At 48.1% G+C, this 12,677-nt stretch overlaps 1 protein-coding gene across 1 annotated transcript in view; it reads right to left on the bottom strand.

Moving 5' to 3' along the window:
* The window catches only part of GPSM1 (G protein signaling modulator 1), an 83,067-nt gene that overhangs the window by 52,276 nt on the left and 18,114 nt on the right, over positions 1-12,677 (bottom strand). The window contains exons 2-5 of the mRNA XM_064469055.1: positions 3,565-3,786; positions 2,891-3,026; positions 2,454-2,596; positions 782-905 (exon numbers count right to left, since the gene is read on the bottom strand). Of these exons, the coding sequence (XP_064325125.1) occupies positions 782-905; positions 2,454-2,596; positions 2,891-3,026; positions 3,565-3,786 (625 nt within the window). The remainder of the gene's footprint in view (positions 1-781; positions 906-2,453; positions 2,597-2,890; positions 3,027-3,564; positions 3,787-12,677) is intronic.

The following is a 12,677-nucleotide window of genomic DNA, read 5'->3' as shown; positions in this document are numbered from 1 at the left end:
CATGTGCACGCTCCATCTCGCCGTCTCCGCTGCAGCTGCTCCCCAGACCTCTACCCTTACCTGCACCTCAGTCCTGCCCTCTCCTCTCATGTCCCCCTGCCCCCCAGGCTTTCCCACCTTTCACCCTCCACTTTGCAGCACCTGCTTCTGATCCCAAATACTGCACAGGGTTTTCTTGCCCCTTTTCGAGCCCCTTCTCTCAAAGCACTGCTGGCAGCTGTCCTCCAGCATTTAAAAATCAGAAGAGATGTAACTGGGCTGACTTTCCAAGGTGCTGAGAACCTTCCACTGCAGGGAAACTGATTATACTCTGAACTAGAAGCTGAATTGCATTTGAATTGACTGTGTCACCTCACCCCTCTGTAAAGCTTTGCAGAAAATTATGTTCTACAAGCAACATTTATTCCTGATCAACAGCTCTTTCAGCAGCTTAATTAAATTCATAGCTTGCATTTATTAAAATCTAGACTAATACAAATTAAGAGCAGAAAAGCCTTGCTAGGCCCAGCTGCAATTTGCCCTTAGATATCTCCTTTAGTTTCCAAGCCAACAGCACCCTTCCCTCAAGCCACTCTTTAGGTGCTGATGGAGGTTGGAGAACGATGTTGCTCAGCATGAGTTAGTACAACAGGACCAGACCCTGAGGTACACACAGAAGGGAGAAAAACAGCTGAGGGCAAACACCTCCCTGTACTTTCTGGGCTGTGGTGAGAAGAAAGGCTGCTCCCCAGTAGCCAGTCCCAGCCCCTGACCCCAGAAAGACGGTGCACCAGTTTCCTACCTCCTTGTGGAAGGCTATAGCTTCACTGAAGTTGCCAAGTAAGTACTGGGTGTTGCCGAGGTTGCCATAAGCACGGCCCTGCGCAGCTCTGTCCCCCAGCTCCTTCACCAGGGACAAGTTCCTCCTGAAAGAAGTCAGAGCAGTATGTCTGCTGAGACACATCCAACACTCTTCACAGGAGACACAGCAAAGAGACTTGCACCATAAAGAAAGGAGAGCTAACGCTGGAGAGGGCATTTCCCCTCCCCAGCCGCCTGTCCTGTGCATCCCTTGGCAGGTGAAAGTCTGGTGATCTCTGGCAGCTGCAGCTCTGGGAGCTCGTGCAGATCCAGTGGTGTAAGTCCCTGCTGCTCTCTTGACCTCAGGCAATCTGCAGCTGTGTAAAGGAACTGCTCACACACCAGTGGTCTCACAGGATCCCACATGAAATAAGAAATGGCCACCTCACTGTACAGGAGAGAATGAGGAGCACAGGAGAAAGGAGCCTGCCTACAGCAGGACCGGGACCAACCTGGGGAGAGGGGCAAGATCCACTGTCCCATGCCAGAGCTCTGCTCATGGAGCTTCCCAGCATTTCTTTACCTTGTTTTTCCTCCCTTTACACATACAGCACACATAGGGAAGCGTAGAGCTCCCAGCTGGCACAAATTTACCCACTGGCTATGCTACATGCACCATTCTTTGGAAGAAGGGTGGCAAGTTATATATAGGCACTATCACATCCTCAGATCTGAGAAGACGGATATAAGATCTTGTCACTCTCTTAATTTTAAAAGTCTGCATTATAAGAAATTGCATTATTGAAGCAAAACTCTGAAGTACAGGGAGAAAACATTAGCCCAAAGGTCTTGTGACAACCTCCCTGTGTGGGACATCAGAGCGATCTTTGAAACTATTTAGGAAAGGGAAGGATGTTACAAGGAAGATAAAATAAGAGCCATGAGAAGGACAACCGGGACTTCAAATGAAAGCTTCTTCCCTTGGATGAAGGACAGTTTCTGTTTGTGGCCCCAGCGATGGAGACACACAGGGATCCTTCTCATCAAGACCAGCAGAGAGCAGCAGGGGCTACAGGAGCTAATAGCTTAGCTTCCAAATACAGCTCTGAGAAGGAGCAAACTACTGAACGTAATTGCATGGTCATACTTTAAACTACACTGAGTTTTACCAAGGCAATGCCAGGATGAATGCTAGCTCTAATTGTACAAAAGCTTGCAGTCCCTCTCTCACCTTCCTTGACATTAATTTGCCATCATAACTTGGCATCTCAGGGGAACATTCCTAATTCAAAACAACATGCAATATCTCATTCAGCAGCCTGATTTTCAACACTGAGCCCACAGTCTCATTCTTTGCAACAAACACGTTCCAGAGCTCCCACATCCATAGTGGCCTAGGAATAAATCTTCCCTATGAGAAATGCTTCCAACAGGACTCAGTAAAAATTGTCATCTTGCACCTCATACAGCTATCGTTAGCCTAACGCTTATCAGAGGTCAGCTAACCTGCAGACCCTGAAAGTTGTCAGCAGACCAGAAACACTACAAATACAGATTATATCTGAGCAGGATGAGCTCAGCCAACGTGTATCTGTGTGAATTTTAGTGATCACTGATGCCTGACCAGCCCTCTTCCCTGCAGGAGGAAGGGTTGGCCAAGCTTGAATACTTACTCGTAATATTCTGAAGCTTTCTGTAGCGTCTCCTTGACTTCTTGAGGCAGGTAGCCGGGGTCTTGGGCCATGTTCCAAGACAAGTGCTTTCCCTTTGCATGGTAAACATTTCCTATATTATAGAGTGCTCTGGCTTCACCTACCTAAAGGAAGAACAGAGAACAGCAAGATACTACACTTCACATCCCAATATGGACCTTTCCATTGCTGGGCAGAGATGGTCAAAGCCAGGAGGCCCACATTTTCCTCTCCCATCTTCACTGACATGGCAGCGGTTACTGTCAGCAGCACCGAGACCTGTGATGCAGTCAGAAGGGAGAGCTTTACACTCCACCTACTTCCAAAGCCCACCTTCACCATACCACATTTACTGACTTGCAGAGGGATTACTTTTAAAGCTAGGAAATATTTCCTGTTGGATGCCGCAAACCAATTACCTTATCTCCCTGCTCCTGAGAAATGTCCAAATGTCTCTGGCAACAAACAACAGCTTCATCAAACTGCCCAAGTATTTTCAATGTATTCCCAAGGTTGCCGCTTGCCTTGGCTTCTCCAATGCGGTCCCCAATGGTTCTACAAGATGACCAGAGGAAAGAGGAGAGGTGTTAAATTGCTCACAGATGCTCCAACCAACGGTTGGAGGCAGAATTCAAGCTGCAGTGAGCCGACCTGCAGCAAGCATGGTAGGTACACCACACCCAGCAGCTCCCAGCACACACACCTGACTAGAATGCTTCATACAAGCTCTCTCGATTTTGGAGACACATTCTTGTTTTTTGCTGTCTCAGGTGAGCTGCTCTAATGACTTCAGGTGTACTTACAACAAGTACCTGGGATAGGAGAAGTGGACACTGCCCTGCTCTTGCTCCAAGCAGCCTCCTCACATTCATATCCCTTTCTCCACCTCCCTGCTCTGAAGGTCACTCGCCCATTCTTGTTGCCTCCCAAGTTCGCCACAGGACAGTCACCCCATGCCTCAGGGCTAGTTTTGGATGCTTATGTCTAGAGCAGATTCCCTCAGGCTAGTAAGTTTCAGACCCCACAGAACTTGATTCACTCAAGCCCTGACAGATCATGTCTAAATAGGATGAAGCACTGCTGACATGCTTACCTGGCCAGGGTAAGGTCATGTTTATGGTACTCCAGGGCCTTGGAGTACTCCTTTAGGTAGAAATAGGCATTGCCCAGCTGACTGTAGATGGCACTGAGAGTCTTCAAGTCCTCTGTCCCCACCTGCACTGCTGCTTCGAAGAAGGCTGCCCCAGCTTTGAAGTCCCCAGCCTTGCACAAGCGCTCCCCTTCCAGGGCCAGTTCCAGGCAGGATGCCTCCATTCTGCCAAAAGCAAGACCATCATTTCTAGAGGAGTTAGACTGCTGTGCACCCATGCTGCTATGCAATGGTTAAAATATTTACTTCATTGTACTGCACCACAAAAAAAAAACCTACAAAAAATCCCACCCTCCAGGCAGCAGCTGCCTCTCTGCATTCAGCCCCAAGCACCAAGGCACCAGCCCCAGGTCAAACATTGTCTGGGCGATAATAAATCGGTGACACACAGCTGGCACACCTCAGCGGTGCGGCCCTCTGAGAAACCAGCCTCCTAGGCATGAGACACAGGAGCATCCAGATCTACAGACCACGTGGGCAAGCAGCCAAAGGCAGCCCCTGGGTGCCCAGTAGGATTCCGGACAAGAAACTTGGGGCTCCTGGCTCTTAAGACACACATTCACATCACAAGAGTAACATGGCACCTGTTTTTCTTGCAGGTGGCACACAGCACAGAAGCCACGTACCCAGGCTGTTCAACACCTCCACCACTTTTCCCAGGGTAACAGAGAGGGTAGCCAAATTGTAAGACATTTTTATTGGATACCAGAGAAAACCCTGGAGTGTGCAGAATTTCTTGGCTAGGCAGCTTCCAGTGCTCAGTGTCTGCTTTCCATTAACCCCCCCGCTGTCACTTTTTCCACAGGCGCTCTCTGCACATTAGCCTCCAAGGCCAGCTTTCCTCCCTTGCGCTGTCCCAGCACCTTTGGCAGTGGTGCATGCCGTGCTGTCAGCGAGTGCTGTGCAAGCCGGTGGAGAGGAGAAAGACCAGCAATGCTGCTTCAAGAGAAAGGAAACGTGCTCCTTTGAGTGCTCCACCAAGTCCTCTCTAAGTTACAGCTCTCCCTGTTAGACCATGAGTATCCTCCAGTTCGCAGAAAAGACAGAGCACGTGTTTGAAATCTTACATTTGGGAGCGTCTTGCCGGCTGCAAAGCCAGCCCCTTGATGAGGCAGCTGGACACAGCATGCTCCTGCTCCTCTATTCAGATGCATCTCTCTGCTCTTTTTGGCTTTTTCATTTCTGCCTAACGTATTCTTAAAAGTCAAAACTCTCTAGGTCAAAGGTGGATATCTACTCAGAAAAAACACAGCTCATTTGTCCAGAGTCAGAAAAGCAAGGGTGAGACAAAAGATAATAAGTGTCCAGAGGTGGTTTCTATTCTGTTCTCAGTCAAAAAGCACTTGCAGGAAGTTTGACTGTGGTACCCAGACTAAGAGAACAACTTGCTCTCGTCACTGCAATAGCAGCAGCCCAGCTGACATCTCCTGTGGCAGTTTCCTGCTGAGCCCTAGAAGATGCTTCTCCCAAAGCCGCCCTTGTGATGAGCCATGTCCCAGCCCCTGCAACCGGGGTCTCTGCAGACCAAGGCTGAGGTGTGCTGGCCAAGCCGGGGCACTCTGCGACGCTCTGGCTTCTCTCCCTAAGGACACCGCCTGCCGCTGTGCACCCACGCACCCCCCGTGCACGCTGACTTCAGGGCAGAGCTCCTCCTGCTCCAGGGCTGCGCTCCAGCATCTTCTGCTCAAGTCTGCACCCAGCACTTGCCTCCCCCTGCCATGAAGGGGCACAGGGAGATGCACGTACGAAATACCAATCCCAACACATTTTTCCTACAAACAGGCAGAATGGTGTTTTCTCAGCTGCCAGGAAACAAAGCCAGTTCCTCTATGAGCAGTGCATAAACTCTCCAAAATCCAACCCTATTGGCCTGGCAAGCTCCCTGCTGAGCTGGCTCTGTAGGGCTCCCAACACCCAACGGCATCCTCCAAAGCAGGAGGACCCACAAGAACTGTCCAAACTAACAAAAAAAATTAAAAAGGAAAAAGAAGACAAAAGAGCTGGTTGCAGACTCCCTCCAAACACACCTGGATCTCTCCTGTCTCCCTGTTCATTTGTCCCCAAAACCACCAAGTAACAAGGACAACAGAGTTGTGAAGCAGCTCATTTGAGCTCCCACCTCAAACTACCACACAAATATTTGATTTTGAGCTCACTGCAAAGCCCATATTTGAGTGGCTATTTTACTTGCACAAGGCGGCTGCTTGTGATGCCAGTGCAGTGTCAGTCCCTGCCTCAACTTCTGTTTGATAGGGGAAATAAAAATATTAAGACTGTTAATACTAAAAATGTTTAGCTTCTCTCTACTGAGCCTCTTGCTATACCACAGGAAAATTACTAAGAATGAGCTTCTGCTACAGCCTGTTGAATTAGAGGGACCCATTTGGGGATCAGCCCAAACTTCTGTCAGTCCCAAGGCACATTCATGGTTTGTAGCTCACTAGAGCAGTTATCTAGTGCCATCGTCAGGTATTGACAAGTTTCTGCCGATACATCCCAAACAGCTGAAAAAAAGGCTTGGGACTGAAGACAGACAAGGAACACCTTAAATCATCAAGATTAAGTTCAGGCAGCTTAGCTGAAATGAATCTTGAGAGTACTTGAAATATAGAAATGAGCCATTATCACAGGAATTAATGTGGGATTCCTGTTAGAAGACAGCAGAGACAGAATTTCAAAATAATTCCAGTTCAAATTTCAACACAAACAAACCTCTTCCCAATATTCAGGTTCTCTTTAAGAAACCAAGCTCACCAGCTGTAAAGAGTCTAAAAATTGAGCTGGAGACCAAATTCCCTGATTCATGGTGTTACAGTCTAGCTCAGATCAAACTTGTGCCATTTGAATAGCTTGAAGTGAGGGTTCCCATCCCCAGAACACAGAAAACCCCACGGCACAAAACCCAGCTACACACTCCAAGGGTGGCATCTCACTCAGGCCGTATTTGCCAGCAGAAACATAACTAGAAGCGAAATCTGTGCCCGGTGGCCTGCATCCTGATACACTCACACCCACACTGGCACACGCTCACGCTCTCTGGGTGCTTTCCTGGTGTTCCCACAGTAACTATCCAGGCACAATGCAGCGACATGACCTTCCACTGCACCCAGCCTTTAATTAAAATCTGTTTGTCCTTGAACAGGCTGCTTTGCAGAGTATCTGACTTATCTAATTAACATCACTGCTCAGTTTGGGACCTCAGCAAACCAGGGGAAGGAAGAGGAGGCTTTTTCTCTGCATCGCACTCTGCCAAGCCTTTGCTGCCATGGAAAGGGACAAGAGTCAAGGATAGCAATTATTAATAGAAACAAAACCCACTTCTAAAACCCACCTGCCCTTCCCACATCCTCAGGGCCCCAAAGCCAAAGCTAGTTCTGGGAAGCAACTTTGCATGCAGTTCAGTCACCACAGGCTTAAAAGCACTCAAACGCAATGCAGAGGAACCAAGTAAAGGTCAATGAACACAGGCACACTAAAGCACTGCCCATACCACAGCTTCCAAAGGCTCCACTGTCCATAAGACAAGACCAAAGGGGAATTCAGGCAGAAGATAGAAATCTGCTGTTCAAGTGAGCCAACCTGAACCACCTTGGCAGACCAGCAAAGGAAAGGGAAAATTATGACTAAAGACAGACTCAAGTTACAGGCCCAGCTCCTCCCACAGCACATGCCTGAGCCCTCCCCTACCTCTTCTTCTGCAGGTTTCGCATTTTCTGAACATAAACCCAGAGCTCCAAGCCCACTGGCAGAAGGAAGCAGCGGGGCTGAGGTCTACTTGGCACAATTTTGCAGACAGGTCTCTCTGATAAGTTCACAGGTAGGATCTGGGGTTTTGAAGATGCTGATGGCATCTTCACGGTCGTACAACATGCACTGCCCTCCAAGTTTCACTCCATCTGCTTGGGCAATGTTACCAGTAAGTTGCTGGAATCTTGAACTTGGTTTATCTGGGACACTTCTTTTTCTCTCCATATGCTGCCCTTGAAAGGGAATGGAAAAGATGTGTTGCTTTTGTTTCTAGAGACCTAGAGAAAGTAATGTCCTCTTTCCTCTAAGAAATATAATATCCTTCGTCCACTGTTGGTTTCCAGTACCAGATAGGCAAGTTCACAGCTGAAATCCAGAAAGAAGAGTGTGCCTTGGTTCATTCATGTATTTTCAGCGTTGCACAAAGAAAAAGGGCCCTAGAAGAGCCTATGAGATGGCCAGAGTCGAAGTCAAGCAGCTCCCTCCTTTCTGAGTTGGTCTCTTCCCAAAGCACTTTGCCTCTGTGGTCGCATCAGCTATTCTTGTTGGTGCCTCGTTGCTCCAAGAGCGGAACCTCTGCTGCTATGAACCTCTCCTTGCAGGTGGGGAGCTCAGGGTTCCTCCAAGAGGGTCGTCCTTGGGCAGAAGCACACATTAGTTTGACAGGCTCCGAAGAGGCCTCATCCATCTGCCACCCAGGAAGCTTTGCAAGTTCCAGAAATCATCTGAGCAGTTCTCAGACTGGGGAAAAGCAGGAAAAGGCAGATCCCACAGAGCACATCCCTGCCCATTTAAATGGGCTCCAAAACATCCCTATCTGAGAAGCCACAGCTCTCTACGCCCCAGGTATTAAGCTTCTCTTCTGCTGACACACAGGCAACGCGCCTGGGCCTGTACCACCTCAGCAAGCACCTATTATTCATGTCTTAATACCAGAAAAGAAGATTCAGTCCCTCCTGAGCCAGCAAATTGCAGCTGACAAGCTGAAGGTGCTGGGCTTGCCCATACGGCGTGGTTCAGAAGAGACACACTGCAGAACATGAGCTGCTTCTCTTAATTCCACAGCTAAGATGCTAGAGCTTGTTAATGCGATTCCTCCACCACTCAACGTTTTAGTTAACAGCATGGTATGTCCTTGCCTGTGGGTTTGAACAAAGACATGGCAGGGGGGATGCTCACTTGGAGAGGCCCCCATTCATAAGCCTTGACCTAGATCAGTGCAAACCACTTGTACAGATTTGTGTGTTCCTCCAGATAGGCAGGATTTCCAAGGTTTGGCAGAAGTGACATCCCTGACTCCAGGCCCACCACAAGCTGCCAGGAAGGTCCGACAACCTTCCCAGACGATCAGGTCCCAGGCCAAACCAAGACTACTCCACATACAGAAACGTGTTTTCTCCTGAATGTGTGGAGATGACAGGCCATGTCAAGTCTGGCCAGGTAAGAATAAAGTTTTGAAGACACCAGTTGTAATCTAGAGATCAGAACAGTGCTGGTGCATACAGCAGAGTCCCAGCATCAGAGCCCAGCTGGAGTTCTAAGCCAGTCCCACAGCTCCTCCGCACCTTGGGTTACATACACATCTGTAAAACAGCCACGAAGGTGGCTCCCAGAGCACTTTGATATCCTTCTGCAAAATGTATTTCAAAAAGGGCAATGCATGTTTTAAGAAACAACAACAAAAAGAACAAATTTTTTTAAAAGCAGTAAGAGGCCAAATATAAACCCAATGTTTGGCCACAAATGAGTTAGGCAATCTGCACAGCATTCTGCCAGAGGAATGAGTGAGTGCCATAACGCTGGCAGATCACTCGGCCCCCATCAATGTGACAGCTGCGAATTTCAAACCCGGGAATGGGTGTTGCTTCTGACACTCAGATGAGGCAGAAACAGTGACCTTCCACCGTGTGGTGACAGGGATGAGGAAATCTCTTCCCAGTCCAACACAGGGCAGGTCCACCCTCCCTCCTCCTTCATTTTTCCTTTAAAGGATAACTGATCTGAAGGCAGAAAGAGCCAAGAAGAACAGGAAGAGCAGATATTGCCTTTAACAACAAGATTTCCCAGGGCCATCCATTACTGTCAGAGAGCAGCTAATGATGATCTGTATCACAGATTGCCTTTTGGCTGCTTTGCCTTAAGAATGAAAATGTTTCTTTACAAAAGGTGCCCAGGCAAAATGCGAGGACTCTCACACATTGAATGTTTTCAAGCAACACAGCAATACGGAGAAGGCACCGAGGGTCCCAGGAGCACTGGGGATGCCAAGAACACCGCCAAGTAAGAAACAAAGCAAACAGCACAAGGTGTTATCAGTGCCATTAACAATGACGACCGTGACTGCTGTCAAAGCAGCACTATAATTAGGACTTGGGTGATGATATAGGTCCCCAGAGGGGGAACACTACTCATAACGTGGGTTGAGAAGCTTGGAGCTACCCACAGTCAACACCCTGCTCTCCTCCAAATCTTTGTGCCTCCCTTGCCAAATATTGCATGAAAATAACACTGCGTGACAGCATCGCAATTGTCGTCCGCCTGCTACGCTGGAAGACAACAGCGCAGACTGCCTGTAGCCAAGAGCCGTCCTGCAGGATCATGGGCTACGCGCTGACCTGAAGCTCGGGGCTGCTGCAGCTCCCGCAGCCCAAGAGATACAGCCACAGAAGCCAGAGTAGGACACAGTGACATCCCACCTCTCAGGTCTGCATCTCAGCCCCACGTCCACTCCAGGCAGGTGTAAAAAAAGAGAGACCATAGTGTGTCCAGCAATTAAACTTCTCTTACTCCAGCCCTCCCTTTCACACGTTCAGGGCTGCCTTGCTCACAGCACTTACCCTGCTGACAACAAATCCATCAAGCTACGCAGAAATAATCATGTCACAAGACAGAGCTAGGTGACTGTTATCTGCTGCCTTAAAGAGTGTAATCCTCACAGGGCAAGAGAGCCTCTTCCTGCCTGCAAGGTGAAACTGCCTTTAAGAAAATAAAAATTTATAGCTATTTGATTCATATTAGTGGGGGTGATTGCAAAACTCATTCCCAGTCAGAGCTGCTGTAGTTCTAAAGTCAGGAATAAACCCAAGCTGTTAGACAGGAGATAAGGCAGAAAAAGCGCCCACCAAAACCACCAACAGTAGTAAAAAAAAACAAACCCTTAGTTTATCTATTGATATGAATTAATGAAGCAACAGATTTTAGCATCTTTCTAGCAACCTGATTGAATTTTATACAAAAATAAATTTCAGAGTACTGATGACAGGGGCAATTAAACATTTTTTCCCCAATCAAAAAAGGGATCACGTTTATCAGGTGCTCAGTGTAAATGTATATTCACTGGCTTAACTAACTAAATATGCATTTAAATAATTAACTGGGAGCACATCCTTAAAGCAAGTAATCAAGCTGGGAATTATTCCCCTTTAGTAACTTCCTTCTCCAGCCTTCGCACAGCTCCTGTACGTGGAAAGCAGCTGAGGACTCTGAACCACCAGATGATGCAGCCAGGTAGGAGCTGCCTGAACTCCCCAGGGACGGTTCCCCTTCACTGCGCGGGAACACGACGGAGGGAGCTCACGTCCCACACGAACCAGCTCACGCTTCTCCTGTGCCAAAGCCTGTGCTGCGCTTGACAAAGGGTCTGACTATTTTCATGGGCTTCCCTACATGGGAAAAGCTATCCCAGATCCTCCTGATGAACAGCTGAATTTATTCACCGTGAATTTATACCTGTTTAGCCTTGGACCAGCACTGCAAGCCGGACTGGGCTGCTCTCCTCTGCCTGGGGCACTCTCACAACATGTTTCGGGCAGTTTCTGTCTGGCTACTCTGCCCAAGGCATGGTCCTTGCTCCTCATCAAGCAATGCTTTCCTCACAACAGGCTGGGGACTCATGTCATCGTACCACCAGCTCATACACAGCTGCCTCTCCCTCCCTCACTTGCTCCCAAATGATAAGCTCCCATCTCTGAGAAAAAAAAAAATAAAATCTTATTACTAGCTCCTAAGTACCCATGCATGCAACTTCATACCATTAAATATCATCACATTGCCATGACACCAGACCTATCAATCATTCACTTCCTCCTATTCAATACTCATCCTCCTCTGCACTGCTCGTACCTCTGTATCAACACACCCATTAACAATCTGCTCTGTTTTGCAGGGAAGGCACTAATGAAAATACTCAATTAGCTCACTCCCAAGACCAGTTCTTGTGCAACGCAGCCAGCAATGCCTCTCTGCCCTGCCGACAGCTCTCCTTGCAGCACAGTCCCTCGCTTCCCACCCACGTCACACCCAAGCACTAATCCCCTCCTGACGAGCAGTTTCCCCACAAGGCACCATATCAAACACAGGCTGGCAGGGAAGGGTGACAAACAAATCAAGATGTACATGAAATTAGCCTGACTCAGTTGAAACCAGCACACTGAGGTTGGTTTCCCTCCAGTCAACAGAGGGCAAAACCTCTGGGCACTTTGACCTACATGTCACCTTATTAGTGAGGCCAAAAAACCCCACCACCTCTTGTTTTGTTTGGAGGGGAAAGGCCAAAAATGAAACAATAAATGCTGTACCCAGTCCTTCCCAGCTTCTGAATTAGTTCCAAGCATCTGGGCCAGTTTCTTTCACATCTCCTGAAGCACGCAAGGTGCTGCAGAGGCAGCTCTGTGCCACCAGCACATCTGGAGGGGACAAGGTTTCCACTGCACACACTTTCACTGGTAGTAGTATTGCAAGGATTTTTTTCAGTGACCCCCAAACTGAAAATAATAAAATTATATATATAATGTATGCACACACACACATTTACTGCTGCTTAAGAAGTGTTTGTTCAAGCTGGACCTCCAGGGAGTACCAAGATTAAGCAATTTTCACTGCAGCCTTTTGATAAGGGCAAAAAACAGAATCCAGAAAGGAAAACTACAGGGAGTTCTGGAAGCCACTGGGTCTGTGCGCTGGCTCCAGGTTTCCTCTTCCACTCACTGATGGTAGCATCACTGCTCAAGAGTAGTCATTTCAGTTAATTGCTGTCTACCATTAGCTGCAGAGTACTTACAAGTGATTCAATTCCACTGCATATTTGCTAATAAATACCAAATGACAGTGAGGAAGACAGCTGTATTTAGTTGCATTTACCCTCTTATTAGCAGAGCTGAATAAGACCCCATTTCAATTCATAAAGGCTCCAACAAGCTGCGTCATTGTCAGAAATTCAAATTCAAACTCCCCGTTGCCTGCTTGAAAGCAAAAGTCATGCAGCATTCCCCCGATTACACAGCTCCCCTGGGGCTGCACACAACTCTCCA

The sequence above is a fragment of the Phalacrocorax carbo genome, chromosome 18 (assembly GCF_963921805.1).
Source record: "Phalacrocorax carbo chromosome 18, bPhaCar2.1, whole genome shotgun sequence".
Classification (NCBI taxonomy): Eukaryota; Metazoa; Chordata; class Aves; order Suliformes; family Phalacrocoracidae; genus Phalacrocorax; species Phalacrocorax carbo.
Note: the sequence above shows the minus strand (reverse complement) of the source record. Positions and strands in the feature narration are given on the sequence as shown.